General features: G+C 37.0%; 2 protein-coding genes across 2 annotated transcripts; one reads left to right on the top strand and one right to left on the bottom strand.

Moving 5' to 3' along the window:
• Positions 1 to 6734: 6734 nt before the first annotated feature.
• LOC120345145 (neuroligin-2-like) lies at positions 6735 to 11513 on the top strand. Its single transcript, XM_078112814.1, has 9 exons — positions 6735 to 7034; positions 7168 to 7319; positions 7758 to 7929; positions 8316 to 8474; positions 9184 to 9355; positions 9799 to 9974; positions 10079 to 10241; positions 10652 to 10787; positions 11196 to 11513. Exons 1-9 carry the CDS (start codon positions 6870 to 6872, stop codon positions 11386 to 11388), a joined length of 1488 nt encoding a protein of 495 aa, XP_077968940.1. The 5' UTR covers positions 6735 to 6869; the 3' UTR covers positions 11389 to 11513.
• Positions 11514 to 12168: 655 nt separating this feature from the next.
• LOC120344814 (cytochrome P450 2B15-like) lies at positions 12169 to 19248 on the bottom strand. The gene is made up of 10 exons (XM_078113152.1): positions 18840 to 19248; positions 18231 to 18376; positions 17673 to 17775; positions 17093 to 17202; positions 15969 to 16235; positions 14085 to 14134; positions 13345 to 13466; positions 13107 to 13251; positions 12682 to 12842; positions 12169 to 12550 (listed from the first exon to the last, which is right to left on the bottom strand). The coding sequence occupies exons 1-10, from the start codon at positions 19113 to 19115 to the stop codon at positions 12236 to 12238; spliced, it is 1695 nt and encodes a 564-aa protein (XP_077969278.1). The 5' UTR covers positions 19116 to 19248; the 3' UTR covers positions 12169 to 12235.
• Positions 19249 to 19559: the final 311 nt, after the last annotated feature.

Below are 19559 nucleotides of genomic sequence, written 5' to 3'. Positions count from 1 at the left end.
GCGTTTTCCAAACCTCCCGGAAAGGTCCGTATTTTCATTTCAGTTGATGGAGAAGGTAAATAAACATTCGTAAGCTCGCGATGTTTATTTTACCGGCATGTGAGAGGATGACGAGCATTCAACAAGCGCCGTCAACTTGTCAAGTTTCGTTGTCCAACACAATGGTAGTTTATTTTGAATAACTTTCGCCATCCGTTATCCAAGAACGTGAATTATTATACAGGCTATTCATCGCAATATATTGTGTTGTAAAAAATCTCTTACGCTGCTTAACAGGCTTAATAAAAGTTGACAGACAGCCTGGGGTAAGTTTTATTACCAAAACCATTTTGGTTTATGGGATTAGTAACAAGGTGACATAGCGATAACTGTGACTAGAGTTAGACCTAAAATGCCGTGCGAGTTGGCTAAACCGCCAATGTTTTGCCACCGCATGTCACCTCACTTAAGCATTGTCCATATCCCTCTTGTAACTTTGACGTCATGCAGTGGCGGCGCGTCAATAAGGCCAACCGTGGCAATGCCCCTGTTGTTTTTTCGGTATAATAAAAAATATTCGAAAAATACCTCAATATCGGTTGCACAGACTCTCTACACTAGCCATATTCTCCCGACATGGTTCATTTTTCGCTCGCAAAGCCTTCGCCGAACGTCGACGGGGCGACGCCGATTTTGCCCCGGTTGCTCATTGTATATCGTATTCTCTCTTTTATCTTCCACTCGCCGCGTTTGTCTCGTTTGTTTTCTGTTTCTTTTACTAAATCATCGGGGCCGATCGGGGCTAGCCCCGAAATTATGACGACACAATGCCGACGTTTCTTACAACAACGTGTTGACATATTCACGCATTCCTTCTCGTTCGTTGGTTGCTTGAAGAGTTGATAGTTTCCTCGCCTTCGTTTTTGTCGCTTGTTTCGCTATATGAATCAGTTAGAGACCTTTAGTACATTTGCTTTCGATTTTCCACATTCCTTTTGAGCACCTCACTTCTTTCCGGCTTCGCATTTCTTAGCCTTAGACCTCATAATGAATAAGGTTGATGCACTACTTCGCACTCCGTTTTCGCAGCTGCCGCTGGAACAAAAATTAGAGGTACAACGTCTTGGGCCTTATCAACCAAAAAATTGTTCACTGGAACAATCCCATGACGGAGGAAAGCGTCGGCGTACATTCTGCGCAGAAACTTGGTATAAAAAACACGAATGGTTGTGTTACAGCGAGGACAAAAATGCACTTTTTTGTTTTTATTGCCTACTTTTTGCTACCGCCCGTGACTCACGTTGGTGTAAATTTGGTTTTAGAGATCTTAAACATCTTTCCGAGCGTGCCAGGGATCATCAATCTTCTATCGAGCATCTGGACAATGCAGTAAAATATCGAACATTCGGAAATGTTAATATTGCAGCACAGTTGGATGAAGGACGCGCGGTTTCTATTCGTCGGCACAACCAAAACGTCGAGAAAAACCGCCATAGTCAAGTCATAGTCATAGTCAAGTTTATTTTTTCCAACCAGTAAAATAATAAATGATGCAAAAAATAAGCAAGAATTCAAGAACATAATTTTACTGGGGAAGGGAAGCCGTGGGGAACCAAAGTTGGTTATCTAGCAGCGGCACCCAAGATTCAACTATTTAATTAACATATAATTTTAGTAGATCAATATAGCATAGAATAGTTAAGCCGTAAATATATACTAATACGGTTTTAACGAGAAATCGTCCTGACACTAGGGTGTATCTGAGAGCCACGCAATACATCAGATAGTAATTTGGGGTATTCCCCGTTTCGTAGCTTACAGGCAGTGAATAAAAGCGTGTTATGGGGAAATATTCGGGAATTTGTAGTGGCTCAGTTATCACAACCAAATTATGCTAATCATCAGTTGTAGTGGACGGACAACGGGAGACAATGAAGAAAGAACAGGTATAAAGGACATAAATCTATTGAAGCAGATGTTTAACCTGCCGCACAGTACCGTACCGGTACTCGAATATGAAATACCGTACGGTACCGGTAACGCTGTAACGTGATGAATAATATTCTATCGTCTGTACAGACACACTGGACTGCACAATATAACAAAAAAGAAACAATGTGACTAGGTGTTGAAGTGTCATTTCAAGTGCGTAATAAAAAAAGTTACTTTCAACATGACAAATGCTGAGATTTGCAATATATATCTGTATATATATAATACAAAGTTCATAGCTACTAAACTACAACAATGACTTGAGAACCCATATCTAGTTCAAGTTAAGGGGAGTGGGAATCAAATGAAACGAGTATATTTCGGTAAATCTGGCATGTTCTCGGTCGATTGATAGATGTTTTGAAGTTCATTGGTTGTCACGAGCTGTCCCTCCGTGGGCACGATGAACGTGCTGGCTCTTCTAATAGAGGGGTATTTTTGGATATGGTGGAATACACCGCATCCCTAGATACAGTATTGAGAGATCATCTTGATGCCACAACTGTTTCGAAAGGGACATCTAAGGATATCCAAAATGATTTGCTCGACTCAATGTATAAAATTTATTTACAACATTTGGATCTGGAAATTGAGAATTGCCAGTTCCTTTCGATTCAGTCTGACGAGACAACTGACATCACGTGCGTTTCCCAACTGGCTGTGATTTTTCGGTTTGTGAATGATGGTAAACCTACCGAGAGATTTCACAGCTTTGTACCAATCGTTGATCGCACGGCTTGCGGGATATCGGCTGTACTGAAAGAAGTGTTACAGCCTTACTACGTGAAGTCAAAATTGATAGCTCAAACTTATGACGGCGCGGCAGTCATGAGTGGGTCGAAACATGGTGTTCAAGTTTATATAAAAGAAGATTTTCCTCATGCGCATTTTTTACATTGTTATGCACACCAATTTAACCTCGTTATTAAAAATATGTGTCTTGATACCCCTCTCGTCCGTATATTTTTTGCAAATGCTTCGGGGTTTTCTTCATTTTTTTCCGTTTCGCCGAAGCGCTCTGACCTCCTTCGCCAGATATGTAGCCGCCGTCTCTCAGCTTGTGCACCAACACGTTGGAACTTCCAATCACGCGTGGTGCAGGGCGTGTCCGAAATTAGGTCTGAGCTCATTGAGTGTTTCAATGGCATTCAGAGCTCTCCGGTTTGGGACGAAAGCTCTGTGAGGGAGGCGGCAGGTCTAAAGCGTCTGCTAGACAATGGTGAGTTTTCATTCTTTCTCGCTTTTTTCTCCACAATATTCTATAACGTGGATGTATTATACGGCGCATTGCAGTCAAGGCTAATGGATGGAGCGTCTGTGCAGTCGTGTATTTCAGACTTCTGCGATGCTGTATCTCGTATCCGGGAAACAATAAAATACGACGACACATGGAGTGCTTCTTTACGCCGCGGGCAAACAACGCAGCGTTCGATTTTGTCTGCAAAGGAATGCTGTGACATTCTGGCGAATCAAATAGGCGATCGTCTGCGCACTGAACACCTTGCCGCGTTCTCTTTGATGAACCCCAAAAATTTTTCAAAATTTGCACGTCAATTTCCCATCCATTTGTTGGCTACTGTCTCCAAATTTTACCCCATGATAAACGTGGGTAAATTGGAAAATGAATTGCGATGTATATACACCAATCAAACTTTTTTGAACATCACATCAACTTGCGCGCTCTATGGTTTCCTCATAGATAACACTCTAGTAACTACCTTTGCGGCGTCTGCAAAATTTCTGGACATCATTTTGACGACGCCTATTTCTTCCGCCGACGCAGAGCGAACATTCAGCACGCTGAAGCGTATTAAAACGTATCTCAGAAACACAATGAAGCAAGATAGATTAAATTTCTTTGCTGTTTTATCCATTCACAGAGACGTTATTTCTGGGATGCATGACTTTAATCAGCGCGTTATTAAGCATTTTGCTTCCAAGAAACCGCGGCGTGTTGCATATATGTTCAAGCAGTAGAAGTCTAGCAGCATATATATCTATGAGTGAGCGACGCATGTTCTTATCTTTGCATTACCTTTCCTTTCTTCATAGGAACGTTTTAAACCTTATTTTAGGTTTTGTCTGCTTTCCCGAAGTTTCTGTTAATATGTCATTGTATTTATCTGGGTAAATATTGCCTTTCCTTTTGAAAGAGGTTTCAAAATAAACTATGTCTATATTTATTAATCCCTTGACTTGGACCGGTTTTAAAGACACTTTCTTATCGTTAAAAATTGTCGCTTTTGCCGATTGGTTGTTACCGATGGAATGGTTTTTATACTCATAAAATGATGGGAGAACTTACAGCGCTCATCCTGTCTCCGTAGATGGGGGTGACTTGGTCCCGCAGTAGCTTGCCCCGGTTGTCAAAATGACCACGCGCCGGCACTGCGCCATCGCGATGCGCAAGCTTTCTTAGAGAAATTTTCCGCGCTATTGAGTCAGAGCGAAGGATACACGACGCGCTATTGTGTTACTTACGAGTCAGAAATTTCCGCTTCAATTATTCCAGGCGAGCGTGTTCTTCCAGTTATACTGAAATGTAGCGAGCAATCGATACAGTTTTAGCTATTGGGTGGTTAGTTATATACTTACCTAATTAGTACAGTCATTTTATGGTTTTTACATATCTCAGAAACAATATAGTTAGGAATATTATTTAAAATTGCATTAAAATGTCAGGGGTCAGTTTTTCCGACATAATTGGGAATTCCGATCTTCTGCATGAGACACAATTCAAACCATGGTGGGAAAAAGTGAGGCAATACAGCATGAGAGCTTTGTATATTACATCATTCATTATGATTTATGTTGTCGAAACCACAAATTCTACTCCATGTACGGTGAAACAGCCGTCAAGGAACGTCACTCTGTCAAGATCACAAGCTGATTTTATCAATAAATTTTGCTTCCACGAAGTTGATGGAGTCATCCGACACTCCGGACTCGCAGCAATCCTAGCAAGTACCATTATATACTGTCTTTATGCTTGGTGGGAACTTATACCGAACGTTATATCTGGGTTTCATACTGTTAGAAGCATCGACGAAATTCTGCGGAAGGAACATTTGACAAAAAAGGAAGCTTGCGACATTTTTTCGACATATCGAGAAACCATCGATTCAAGAAAAATCACTGAGAATGTGCTTTGTCATGCAAAAACTCTAAGATACGTCATGGGTCTGCTGTACGGTAGAACACATAAATTGGGAATCTTAACTTTCTACAACCTAAGAAATTTTTCCGGCTTATTAGGATCAATTGTCACTTTCTGTCTAATCTGTATATTCTGGCTCAAAACTATCATTTCTACTGATCATATATTTTTGTGCTATGCCAAAGATAGTAAAGCTTCTTCGTCACTCCCAACAAACGAATTTGTGTGCTTTAACGAACTTCACTCAAGACTTTTTCCATACTCCATAATATGTTTAGCCCTCCTAGCCATAATGATCTGTATGACGTTTATCGACGGTGCATGCTCTATCTGGATGTGTGGATCTTGCGGGATCAGGGAAAAAATGAATCGAAATTCAATTGAAAATGACTACGTTCTAATTAAGTTATTCAGTCGTCATTCGTATTCCCTCTATGAATGCACTTGTTTCATACTTGATAAGATATCTGAAAGAAAAAAAAACATAGAATCACTTGAGACGCTGACAAATATTATAACAAGGGCTGAAGAAGCTGAGAAGAATAGAAGTCCGGAAGGTGATGGCGGAGATATGACAAAACGTAATACCGAGCCTAAAGGCAAGCAGCCACATACTACTAAAGCCACCAGCTACTCCGATAGCGGGGAAGAAACGTCCGAGCAGCTTTTGCCAAATGACAACAGTTAATCGTTGTCATTTCAATATTGTTATATTTATATAAGTGCATTTGCATGTTCCAAGGTAGACGATGACCTCCCAATAAGACTCGTAGTTTTTTATTCGAACAAAAGTTGATTTTATTAATCGATATATATATACATTATTTTCTCAAGTAAAAATTCTATTTTCAAGTGTGACGTTAATTTTGTTTTATTTGGCATGCGCGTTTCTATTGATTGAATGAATTGTATTTCGAACTGTTCTTTGTCATGACCATATTTCGATTATTTAGGAAGTTAGCTACTTGGATTATAGCAATGCAATCGTGTAGAATTACCTATAGGCTGCATCAAAATGAACAGAATTTAACGAACAAAATGGCCTTTGCATGCCCCTATTTCGGATACTCATATCTATGAGATTTCTAGTTTGTTACGGAAGGACCAGAGTACTTATTCAGCAGTATCTCCTCAGATTAGTAGATTAAACTAATTCGACAAACAATTTGCAGCCCTAAATGTTCAGTGTGTGATCTTATTTACTCATTTTATCATTTAAATCTGATACGAGCATTTGTTTAATTTTGTTCAAGTACTCATCTAACAAATAAGTTCCAAATGAAATAAACCAATGTAAAGTGTATTGCATTATTGCACTTTCATTTATCCAATCACAAAATGTTTTATTGCTTTCCCTAAAACGGTGAAATAAAAATTACATTGTCTCATTTTCGACTGCTACTGGTTTCCTCTACGAGATAACTTTCCCTCCAGTGCCAGATATATCTGATGATAAAGATATATCTGATGTTCATGTGTGTTTACAATGTGGCTCTTCGTCGTAATAAAGTGCGAAATGTGGGCCTTGGTCTGTGACTGGTTGAACACCCCTGAAGTATATTAAGGAAAATGTAATAAAAATCGCCAAAAAGAATAATATATAGAAAATGAAGTAATTTGGTAGAGAATTTTTATTTCATTGGAATACATAAAGTTAATCGATTTAGGTAACATGAATACATTTGAATCATGCAACAATTACATTTTGGCATAAAAGTGTTTATAATTCCGCTGTGCAAAGATGGTTTTTCTTGCTACAGACCCGGATTTTAAAGTATGTAAAATGCGAACAATCTTTTTCAGGTCGATGACTACTTTCCAAAAATCGTGTCCGCAATCTCCATATGATGCTTTAACTATGAGTGAAGATTGCTTGTACATGAATGTATATGTTCCCATTGATTCGGTAAGAATTGGGCGTATCAATGTTGAAAAATCATGATGCCTAAATGGCGCAGTATATGACAAAATTTTTGAGTTAAAATGAATCGATTTGGCCCCGTCAAATCTAAAGAACAAACTGATAAACTTCTATTCAGACACAACCGTACGACCAAGTCATTCAGAAAAAATACGCTGTTATGATATGGTTACATGGTGGTGGTTATATGACAGGAGATGGGATGGAAAGTTATATGGGAGATGTTTTAGCCACATCTGAACAAGTAATTGTGGTTACAATGAATTACAGGTACGGCAAGACATTGAAATAAAATTGCCATAATTACAGCATGTAGCATCTTTCAAATAATTGATAAAAAATGAACTTCACCCCAGTAGGCCTACTTTATTGATGATGGGCGATTGATAAAATACTCATTATTTGAAGTTGGAACTCTGATCTAGTTGGAGACTGGAATTTTAGTAAAAGTCAATGCAGAATCAGATTCTTTCTATTTGCATAAGCGCATATATTATATGTTCTACTCGTCTTGATACGTTTGTCGGAGTTTTTTCTAGTTCTTTTTTCAAAACATGCCCCTTTGTTGAGTTTCTTTCCACTCAGCTTTTTCCGACGGTATTGTAATGCCCCAATACTCATTTCAGTCGCCATCTGGTGATACAAAATTTTAATAGTTCCAATATAACCGTATTTCATTTTACAAAAAACATCTTCAATTTTTGACAGGTTGGGTGCTATTGGATTCATGAGTACGGGCAATCGATTTTCACCAGGTAATTACGGATTATGGGATCAAAATCTTGCAATGCAGTGGGTTGCTGATAACATAGAAGCGTTTGGTGGAGATTCAGAAAGAATGACTATATTTGGACAAGGCGCGGGGGCAGAAAGTGCTCAGGTTATTCAATACTTATAGACAAAATCACAAAGATTGTATTTGATTCACGTTTAAACATGAACATGTCGTAATGAGATATTGTGCAATTAAACGTTAGTATTGAAAACGAATACACAAAATCATGACTTCAAATCCCGTTTACACTCATTATAATTTTCTGATCTTTATTTGAATGAGATACTGATTTTATGTTCTTTGCGTGCTTACCAATCCGGCTACAAAGATGTGAGTTCAAATAATCTTCGATGTTTTCACGTCATAATTATCCTGACCGTTAACAAAGTATGGCCATCGAACTGACAACTGTCTGTCACATTGTAGTGTGATGCATGTAACGTGTAAACTTGGGAAACAGTATATGATGTTTCAAATGATTTTTATTTTAGTTACATATGGTCAGCCCTTCAAGTAGGAAAGTTGGAGTCAATCAAACTATTTTGCAAAGTGGGACGTTATATGGATTTTACGATTATCCAGACCAGGAAACAGTTTCATCAGAATTGATTTCTCGTACTGGATGCTCGCGAGCGACATCAAGTGACTCAGTATGTATTATTTTGAGTCATCTGTTATTTTGACGATATATTTACTAAGTTTCTAACTTTATTCAATATCTGCTACCTGTTTGTAAAATATCATCAAAATATCATAAATGTTTTCAAGTGTGTGAACGCTTCTACAGTTTGGAAATAAACGACAATCGATCGTGCCACATTATGTTTGTTGACTGAGTGATCATACTGCAGCTTGGGCGAGCTAATGTACATATTAAAGGAATACCATTTACGCAAACTAATTTTGATAGGGAACAAGCATATGGTCAAGAAAATCAGTTTATAGTTTCGATTTATTGGACACAGATTTGAGCTATAGATCGATTTGCTGAATTGCTGTTTTTTGTTGAAATTGAAAAAATCGCTTCTCTCCACTACAAAAAGAACATTCGATTTCAAATTTCCAGTAGGCCCATCCAGAGATGAATAAAGTTACAATACTAGGAGACTATTACTTGGTTTCCTGTTGCCAGATATTCAACCGTAAATGTTTTTTGTATTGATCTTTATATAACATTTGGTAGATAGTCCTTTTAACATTTCGCCGAAACTTTTTCTGATATTGTGGTGGCCATATTGGCCATTTGACGTTCTTGTCCATATTTTTGAGCATTGCTCTCTTGTTAACATTATTATTGTCGTAGATGTAAAATATGCTCAATGTAAGCTTAGAAATATATACTACTATATATATGTCTAGGTCGAATGTGTGAGATCGCTTCCTATCGAAGATATTGTTTCTGGACAAGATGGATCGTTGGACGAATCAGTTCCTCTTCAGTTTGCGCCTGTAGTTGATGGTAGCTTCTTACTTAGAGACCCACGAAACCTTTTAACTCTTAAGGAAATGCGTGGCTGGAAATTCATGCTGGGTAACTTCTATTACATTTGTACTTTCAGCATGTTTGGATGGATTGCATATGAAAATTAATCAGTAAGGAAGTTGCCAGGAGCGCAAAAGATTTACATCGACAATATCTCTACTTTGAAAACAAGAAAATCTCAACCTATTTCTAGTTAGGCGAGAACGATACGATTTTGTGGAATTTGATTTTGCAACACTCCTGCTCACCCAAAAATTTTTGTCATTTAAAATTGGTTTGTCCGAAGCTGGTTGTTTGTACCTTGGAGTCATGCTTAACTCGCAGTCAAAGCCAAAAATTATTTTAACCCAGAGTTGGGAGTTGGTTGTAAATTTTCCTACACCACAGCTTTGATTTGTATATAAACTAAACTCTTTATTATTAATATAATGTTGACAAACCGATGAAAGCTTTGATAGGATGTAGTAGCACTTTTTATTCCTGATTTACAGGTTCTAATAGCGGAGATGGGACCCCATACTGGGATACAGTTACAAGCGTCAATACCGCTGATCAATTCCGAAATACTATCAGAACCTCATTTAGAGATTCTTATGGGGTGGCATCAGATGATGTTGAATTTGAATATACAGAATGGGCAAATGAATATTTTACATCGGATACTACGGTAAGTTGATTTCTGACAATGAACGATATTCTTTAATTCATGGAGGAATCGGATTCACTAGTTGCCTACCTTTTCTCATTTTACGAACACGTACTTACTTTTAGGAAATGCAAAAACAACTATTCTCCATGTACACCAGTCAACGATATAATTCCCAGGCTGCTAAACTTGCATTTACCGCTGGTGGTACATTGACAGATGTGTACATGTATTCTCTCGATTATCCATACCAAACAACAGAGCAACAGCAATATCCATCATGGACGGGTATATCAATTCTACTCATTTGTTTAAATTCAAGCGATATTAATAAGCAACCCATCTCTGAGTAAAGTCAGGTACACGATTGGAATCCCAAGCTTCAGGAACTATATAGATTTGTAGTGGACATTACGCGTCAACATATATATTCCATTTGACTCGAGACTTGGAATATATATCTCAAATCTATGCGAGAAAAGCTATGAGGCAATCAATTTCATACAGATGTAGTTCTTCGGGGAAAAAAATTAATTTCTTTGTCCAGCACTGAGGTAAACAATAATAGTAAACAGATAAGAAATAACGTTTTTTAAAGAGCCAAGTTGCAAAAGTTTTTATGCTGTTTCGAGAAACTTATTATTGTTTGTGTTCCCAGCTAGAGCAATCCAGGTTTAAATGGAAATTCGTATTCATAGGTGTTATGCACGGGGGAGATATTCCATACGTCTGGGGAGATATTGTGAGAGATTCAGCTACGCAAGGTGATAATCCGGAGGCCTCTATCCTTAGTTTCAACATAATGAAATACTGGGCCAACTTTGCAAAAACTGGGTAAGAATTGGCGGTAACAACTGCTTACGTTTTAATTGTTTCAGGGAAACCTAAATGAGTCCTTCCAAGTCCATTGAGTATCGTTCGGCCCAATTACACGGGTATTTTGTATGAGGTAGAGTTTATAATGTGACATAATGTGGTGTGCAGAAGGACGTGGGCCCATGCATGATTCTAATCTCCACGGCGATGAAATAGGCTAACTAATGACATGTCACAGCCTACATGAACAAATCAACAAACCAGTGTCTTCGATAATATTGTTGGCAACTTATTATGCATTCCAATCAGAAACAACAGCTTGAAATACATTGAATACTTGTTTGTATTCATTTTTTTGGTTGAAGATAGTAAAATATTTTTTTATAATTTTTTATTAGCAACGATCTTGCCTTGCCAATTTTCTAGAAATCCAAGTATGGGCGATCAAGGCGTATTGACAGACGTAGAGTGGCCACGGTATCGGAACCTACATCGTCATTATCTCAAACTTGACGGCAACGATATCTCGGCCGATTCTTATCTAGGTGGAAAGGATACGGCATTCTGGAATTTCATCATGCCTACACTTCGAGTGTCCTGTCCGTTATATATGCCTTGATAGAAAAAGACTTTAATTGAAAATGCTCAAAATAATTTGGTAATATTGAGTAATTTGAAAATTTCACTCGAAATACCGCAGGTGATCTAATGTTGCTTACATTTTGTGGTTGGCAGTATAAAGTAATAACCATGACCTGTTTGTCTAATTAAAATACTTTGGAAATAAATATGGACAATTTTGTTGCAAGTATATTATTATGTTTAACTTAGTTTGTGGGATGATTTTTGGTTTTCCCTCTGAGAAAGAAACTACCGGTACGTATTGGGCTACTGTATTCGGAATAATGCGAATCTCTCAAATTTGCTATTGCCGGCATAATTTGGCGGGTGGCGGTCAGGTGTGTAGAACGTTAACATAGTTAGCGGTAGGCATAGGTAGCCTTATTATCATTCGTGGGTCGTGGTTCATCACACTGAGTACCGCCCGATTCCTGAAATGGAGAATTCAGCAGCTAAGAAGCTCTCTTCTTCTCATCTTTTACAGAGTTAGAGTATGATTGTATGTAGAATGTACATGTACTATATGACTACGTGTCACATAGTCGATTGTCTGACTATAGACACACCACGTATAGGCGCTGGAATGTTAAATAGATATCTATATTCTTGCACTGCACTTGAACTGGTAAGCGAAAGAACGGCTCGATGGAAGTATAGCATTTAGTTTAGGTGGAATACTACCCTCAACTATTGTTCTCAAAAAATGAAGTTTAAACGCTACAATATTTATTACGAGAATTTCAATATAATTAAAATTATTATTATTTTACTGCAACATTTGCGTGAACTTGCAAGCAAGAACTAGAAATGCGTAATTAGGATGTGGAATTCGATCATTTTTCTTTTCATCGTTGTCGAAAGGATACTTCGTATGGTAAGGCGACATCGGCCATTCCGGTAACACTGTCACGAAAACTGGGCAGAGGTTTTTCAGGATCAGGTACGATTTCAAATCTTTGTATTATGTTGGTTAAGAAAAGAAAGAGTTCCATTTTTGCAAGTTGTTCGCCAAGACAATATCTTGGACCAACAGAGAACGGAACCACTTGATTACTCGGAACAAATTTCCCAGTGTCATCAATGAATCTTTCAGGCTTGAATTCGTTCGGATGCTCAAAGACGTTTGGGTCGTGATTTGCGGCATATAAGTTCGGCAGTACCTGAACAAAGTTAGTATTTAAGACAATAGACAAACAAAACTATATAAACATGGTTTTTGTACATAAAATTTGACAATCAAAGACCAATACTATAGTGAATATATGCAAATCCTAGAAATAAAACGTCTTACTGGTGTTCCTTTTGGTATTCTGTATCCTTTGAATTTCACATCTTCTGTCGTAACGTGCGGAATTGCTAAAGGTACCAACGTTCTAAATCTGGTTATTTCATGGATGAACGCACACGTGTATGGCATTGCTTCTTTGTGACTCATCGAAGGAACTCCAGACCCTGGAAAGAGAATTTAGTTTTTCAATTTCATTTATCAATCAATTCTATAACTACGGTATATTGAATATTATGTACATGTTCGCTGATTACAACGAAATAGTTGAGTCTGTGTTAGACCTAGTCAAGTATATTCGAGTCACGCTTTCACTAAAGGCCAGTGCAGCACTGTCATAATGATCTTATGCTTACAGTCAGTGTTAAAGGGGTGTTTATAACGTGAACGGCGCCTTCTACCATTTTTGGAAATCAAAATACAATAATTACCAATGACTTGCTTTACTTCTTTTGAAACTTTTTTTTGAATTTCTGGATAATGGGCAAAGCATAAAAAGGACCATCGCAATGTACTTGACGAAGTTTCGGTTCCAGCAATAAAGAAATCACGCATCGTGTGTAGAAGCTGTTGTTCCTGTAATATTTAGAACGACACATTATAACAGTGAAAAATAACTTTTATTTTGATGGTTCAATTCAAAGTCAATACATTTCAGATTCAGCTTACTTTAAATGAAGATTCTTTTTCGCCTCTTAGTTCGATTTGTTTAAGATATTCATCAATATAGTCGCGTGTGTTATCAATGTCAAAGGTTTTGCGATGTTCTTCAATTATGTCTCTGAATACATCTGGAATATTTCAATATAAAATGATTGCTTGTTTGGGTTCGTCATTCGTAGTTAAATTTAATAGCAAGAGGTTTTTCAGATAGCAACATTAGTCAAACAATATGGGTTAACGGAATAATATTTCTTAGTTGTAAAATTTCGTAATCGCCAAATGTGCTCAGAAAACTGCTGGGTGCAATAAATCTTTACATAGATGCTGGAGGCTGTAACGTACAATATATATCTAATAAATTCTTCTGATTCGGCTTCTCATAAATGCTGTGTCGCAAAGGGGCACCCTTTTTGGCACACTTGGACCGTCCCAAAGTTAGGGTAAAGACATATATTGTGAGGAATTAAAATTAAACCATTTAGAATGATTCGACATGATTGTTTTTAAATTCACGAAAATATTTATGACTTATATCATAATTCGGTCCATGACAAATTAGGTTAGAATATTCTGAAAAAATTAAACCAAAATTCTAAAATAGGAGTAAAATTCGAGTTTTAGGCCTAGGTTGGAAAATGACTAGAAATAGGTCACAACAAAATATCTTTAACCTGTGATAACAACATCTTCAGTAGTTTTCTAAACTTGGCAGTATCCACTAACAAATTGTGGAATCCAAAACATACCTAACACACTGGTAACGTCACTCTCTATACGTTTGAAGGCAGAGGCGTAGCTTAGGGGGGGCAGTGGGGTACATATGTCCCCGGGCGCCAAGGTACAGGGGCGCCAAAATGGGGCTTGCAAAAATTTCACAAGGGTAAAAAATGGTCACAAGCAAGATCGCACCGGCGGCAGACATCTAGTCTTAGTACATGGCAAACTGCACACTTGGTCACCCCACTTACGACTGCCGACGTCATCACGCACATAGCTCGCGCACGGTCAGATTTCCATCGTAATTACATGGCCAAAAAATCTGGCCGGGAAACAAAGCAAAATTTGATTTGGTAACGTTAGGTAACAAAATGCACCGCGTTAATTACGTGGTTCTGTATCGTTAAGTTCTTGCCTGCGCACTCCGATGTAAGTTGATATTAGTACTGTGCTGAAGACAAATGGAAACGGAATTTGGGTGAATGATGTTAATACATGTTTTGAGTAATACGTGGTTTTGTATTTCGTTGTTGCCAAAGTACCGTACTTTGCGGCAGAGTTACATAAAATATATTATACTGTGCTAAAAGACCCCAATGCCGTTTTCGACAATTCGTCGAGATTGCACAGATTTTGTAAATTTCTACGACACGGACATCAATGGCCACGAACTTTTCACCGAAATTGGAGATTGCAGAATGCTGCTCAGTAACAGAACTGTAGGTCAACCAGAAACTCCTTTGGCTCTTCTTGGTTTTATTGTGTCTTTTGGAGACGACGTTTTACCTAATCTGCGAATCTCTCCACAAATTTTGTTAACAATACCAGTTTCAATTGCAAGCTGTGAACGGTCTTTAAGCAAATTGAAACTTATTTTGTCGTATTCGCGTGCATCAACGGGATAGGATCGTCTCAGTGATCTTGCACTTCTAAGTGTTGAAAGAGAAACATTGGAAAAAAAACAGATTTTGATGACGTGTTAACCAGTTTACGACAGTGAAATTGAAAAAATGAATTTATTGTAGACTATGTAAATCATCTTTGACAGTAACTGAGTGGGACATATGCTCTATTTTGTATAGCTTTGCTTCTTCTTTAAATAAAATGTTCCATTAAATTTGAATTTAGATATACATATATTTTTGAATAAATAATAAATATATAAATACTAAATACATATAAATTTGAATTCACTTATCGTCACGCTAAAAACCGAATTGCGTAAGTCATTTTTGGCGGTTTTGAGTTTTTCATAAAATAGGTATTTATGTAATGCTGCGCACCTGTCTGTTTACTCAGATTTTATTTTAAGAATTCCAAAACCCATAAAAATAGAGATTTTGTATGATATGCAAATTTGTTCAATTGTTCCGTCATAATGAATTATCATTGTTAACGCAGACTATTGTGACGTTACAAAGGCAAAATAACCTCGGCGAAGGTTTTCCGAGTTTTTGCATCTCAGATTCTAGCTCAGCCCCAATAATTTTCAATTTATACTACTGTATAGGAAGGCGTGCACTTGTGATATTCACTGTCTGAGTCCAATTCACCTTGGTTGACTTTTATATAATGGTACATTACTGTTTTATTCTTTATGTTTAACTTTAGTCTTATTTCGGTGGATGTGCAGAGCGTGTTATATTGATGAAATATATATTTTTAAACATAAAAAATAATGTAATTGGAACAGATTAGCTATTTTGGATTGTTCGGTTTTCAGGACTGGTACATATAGTCAAGTTGCAAAATTGCGTATGTCCCCTAGTCCTAGACACATTTTTTCCTAAGTCACAGTGCGCCATTATGACGTCACATGACTGCGTCATACAAATTAACTTAAATCCGGCTACGATCAAAAAGTTGAACTATGGCAAATTAATGGCATAGCAGTATCATTAGGAAGTTTTTTTTACGTTTTCCTCAAAACAGCTAAAAATGACTTACGCAATTCGGTTTTTAACGTGACGATATATAATTTGTTTTTACATATACAATTAAATGCAATAGAAAACATGATTAAACGTGGGGGTCGGGGCGCCAATTTTATATTTTGCCCCGGGCGCAAAATATCCTGGCTACGCCTCTGTTTGAAGGCTCCAGAAAAAATAGGCAAATGTCTTAAAATCGGGGCATATGCCAACAAAGCACGTTGTATCGCAAGTCTCCTGTCACCAAATCTGTATTAATGAATGCATGTTAGTTAGATTGCAATGCAGTGGTATATGACACATATCAGATGTAAACATTTGGTTCTTGAATTTCTATAAGATTGGGCGAAAAAAATTATTAAATGAGAAATTAGATTTATACATTATTCCTGGATTTATTGGACAAGAAATATACATATGCATCGTTTTGTTATTATGTTGAGTTTTTTTTTCTTGTTGAAAAAAATCGTTTTTCTTTAACTACTTGATCAATTAATTGCTTTGACACTTTCAACGTTGAAGGCGTTTTTGTGGATGTTGTCGCTAGAAAAATATTTACTTTTATTTATTGCTAAATTTTCATAGAATGCTATGAGATTAAAAATTTCATCCAAAATTTCACAGGTATGTTTTTATCCGAGTGAACACAGTTTTTAATCCGCCAAGCGTGACGGCTGTCTTCGGTTTCGATTTTTCGAACTCTTGCTACGCGAAAGTCGGAAACTTTTCGATACTAGTGACGCGCTGTAGACTAGGTACGTAACGTTACTGTAAATTATGTGAAGTTACGGTTAAAGGTGTAAAGTACTGTAAAACATTTGATACTACAGTCATGAGTTGAATCATTTGGTATTTTAATGCAAATTAAGAAATTCCGATGCTCCACAGTTGAGGTTTCGTCCAGGATATGACATTTGGGAAATTGTGGATAAAATATTTGGATTTGGCTTTCCTTTCCGTCGGTATGTTAGTCGTTGGTCTACTGTGACAGTTTACATAACGGTACCCGTACTACTAGTAATTCGTGTTCATGTATTTGAGCTTTGCTCTCGCGTTTATCATTAGTATGTTATGGGCAGTTCCTATTATGAAAAAAATAAGCATACCCTTTGTTGAGAATTTCGACAATGTTTTTAAAAACTTCGTCATCGTAGGAAAACCTGGACCCCAAAGCAATGCTACATAAAACATTCGAAACTGAGGTTGACAAAACAGTCTGTAAAAAAATGACATCAGATGACCACAGTAATATGATATATATACATGTAATCACTGGTAATGAGCTAGCATAGATGGCCAAATCTATACAAAGCATTGTGGCAGATGGGCGTCTTGAAAATTACTTCTGCAGCTATAGCTTGTGCATTCATGGCTCTGATCATACACGACAAACCTAGACTACACGTCGCACGGGTATCCTCATGCGAAATTTTGGCTGATTTTAATCAATTTGATAGAAAAAGACTCTCATTGATATTATGCGCAGAATTATCACACATTCATTTTATTTCGTGTTCGATGGTCCTATGTTTCGTAAATCATAGCCGCAGGAATTATGATTGTTGATCTTTATCGTGTTATATTTGACATGACACACAGTTACCATAATGAAAATTGTTATATATATATATATTACTTTTCATATACCCAATTTGTCAATTGAAGTTTCATATTGTTTGTACAAACCTGGCAATTGAAAGATTTGCCGTTGTAAGATCCAATTGACTCGGCAAAATATTCAATTTCTTCTGTGATTCTGTCTTCCATGCTGCGTTTTCCTACACCGAAACTAGAAAACAATGAAAGATAGATGACTAATTTATAATTTCATCGTTGTTCGTTGCTATGCTTCTTTACCTCTAAAACATCAGCAGAACATATCATGAAAGTACATTGTGCAATTTTAATCAAAAATTGTGAAATCGACAAACACGCACGTATATCGTTTTGCTGTACACCGGTTGTGCTTTATTTATCTTTGACATGAATATACCTGGTGGCAGTCATGCGCTAAACAGGCACGACTGTTGAGCGGTGTGTGCAATGTTCAATAGTGAATGAACATTATACGAAAAGAGAGAAATGAACATGAATGTGACAGAGCAAGTTTTATCTACCAGTTAGACTATTGTTTCATGTATTTAATTCCTTTGTTCGTAGCTTCGGTTATAAATCGGCACACAAGATGTCGACCGAAGGAAAATCAATAAAAACGATTCAACAACTATCCGATGAAAATCTCACCCTCTTAAAGTCATAAGTGTAAATTTTCTCTGATCTTTGAAATGACCATCAAAATCTCTGAATATGATCCCGTAACCTTCGGTGATTTTCCGAAGAACAAAAGACTGAGGACGCCCAGAGAATGCGTGACCGTTTTTCACGAGAGCCTGAAGAAGAAGTAGGTCTATCATACCCAGTAATAAATTGTAAAGATTAAGCGCATCGACATCGGCATCAGACCTTTCCAGCTTTTACATAAAACTGTGTGGTGAGAATAATTAGGCTACTTAAAAACAGTCCTCGACGGGGAAACCAATCAGAACGGGAAAATATGAACTCAAACAATGTTTCAGACATTTTTTATTTAATATTCATCTAATATTTTAAGTTTAATTGAATTTAACAGCATTTATCATATTTGACAGTCCTGGTGTGTTCCACAAATTTGATGACTTAAGATCGTGATTTACTGATTTGAAAGTTTTGTTTGTGTCCAACTGCTCAAACACAAGCGCGATCCATTTATCGTCATTCATACCCCAATACGATATTTTAACCCCCACATTTTTTTTTTCTTAAAAAGTATTATGTTAACTTTAAAATCAAACTGAAACAAATAAACACTATTACCTCTTGTATCGATTGGTAGTCGTTCAAAACCACATATGTTTCGGACCCAATATTGACAGAAAATACAGGTCCATATTTCTTCGAAAGCTCAATGAATTTTCGTGCTGGATGTTTCCCCATGAATGGAATGTATCCGACCAAAGGTAAACCTGTTGGACCTGGCGGAAGGCCTTTGCGTTTGTTACGATTCTTCATGTAGTAATATGTTCCAAGAAAAATGCATAATATTGTGCACAGCCAAACGCTGTCGAGGTCATATGCATTGTACATAGTCATTAGATGACTGGTTAGATGATTTCTTCGTGATTTCGATCTATACTTACTAGAAAAAATGAGAAGAAACCGGTGTATTATACAAAACACATTTTTACATGCAAATTCTACATCTATACATCTTCAGTTCATGAGCTATTTGTGATTTATACCTACCGTGTTTCCCTGAAAATTAGACCTAGCTTGAATTTTAGAAAATGATTTTAATATAAGCTGTCCCTCCCCTTGGAATAAGACCTAGTCAATAAAGCCAGATTTTTTTGACCTAGTCAATAGCAAGAAATCTCTCCTACACGTTTTAAATGATTGATAATCTATATTTTGCAGTTAATTTAAATAAAAACGTGTTGTTTATAAGTAAAGGGTATCGGTTTTCATATTTTGTATATTTGAAAATCTCGTAATTCTCTACCTATGTAATTTTGTTTCTGATAAATGAAAATGTAA

Source organism: Styela clava, chromosome 5, assembly GCF_964204865.1.
Source record: "Styela clava chromosome 5, kaStyClav1.hap1.2, whole genome shotgun sequence".
Classification (NCBI taxonomy): domain Eukaryota; kingdom Metazoa; phylum Chordata; class Ascidiacea; order Stolidobranchia; family Styelidae; genus Styela; species Styela clava.
Note: the sequence above shows the minus strand (reverse complement) of the source record. Positions and strands in the feature narration are given on the sequence as shown.

What these genes read in the sequence shown, in the direction of transcription:
- LOC120344814 (XM_078113152.1), bottom strand. Translation starts at nt 19,115, where the DNA reads ATGACTATGTACAATGCATATGACCTCGACAGCGTTTGGCTGTGCACA. An exon ending in AGAAGTAAAGCAAGTCATTG is followed by an intron (nt 12,843 to 13,106) that starts GTAATTATTGTA and finishes TTCTCTTTCCAG; the next exon opens with GGTCTGGAGTTCCTTCGATG. An exon ending in GAATACCAAAAGGAACACCA is followed by an intron (nt 12,551 to 12,681) that starts GTAAGACGTTTT and finishes AACTTTGTTCAG; the next exon opens with GTACTGCCGAACTTATATGC.
- LOC120345145 (XM_078112814.1), top strand. Translation starts at nt 6,870, where the DNA reads ATGGTTTTTCTTGCTACAGACCCGGATTTTAAAGTATGTAAAATGCGA. An exon ending in TATATGTTCCCATTGATTCG is followed by an intron (nt 7,035 to 7,167) that starts GTAAGAATTGGG and finishes ACTTCTATTCAG; the next exon opens with ACACAACCGTACGACCAAGT. An exon ending in GTGGTTACAATGAATTACAG is followed by an intron (nt 7,320 to 7,757) that starts GTACGGCAAGAC and finishes AATTTTTGACAG; the next exon opens with GTTGGGTGCTATTGGATTCA.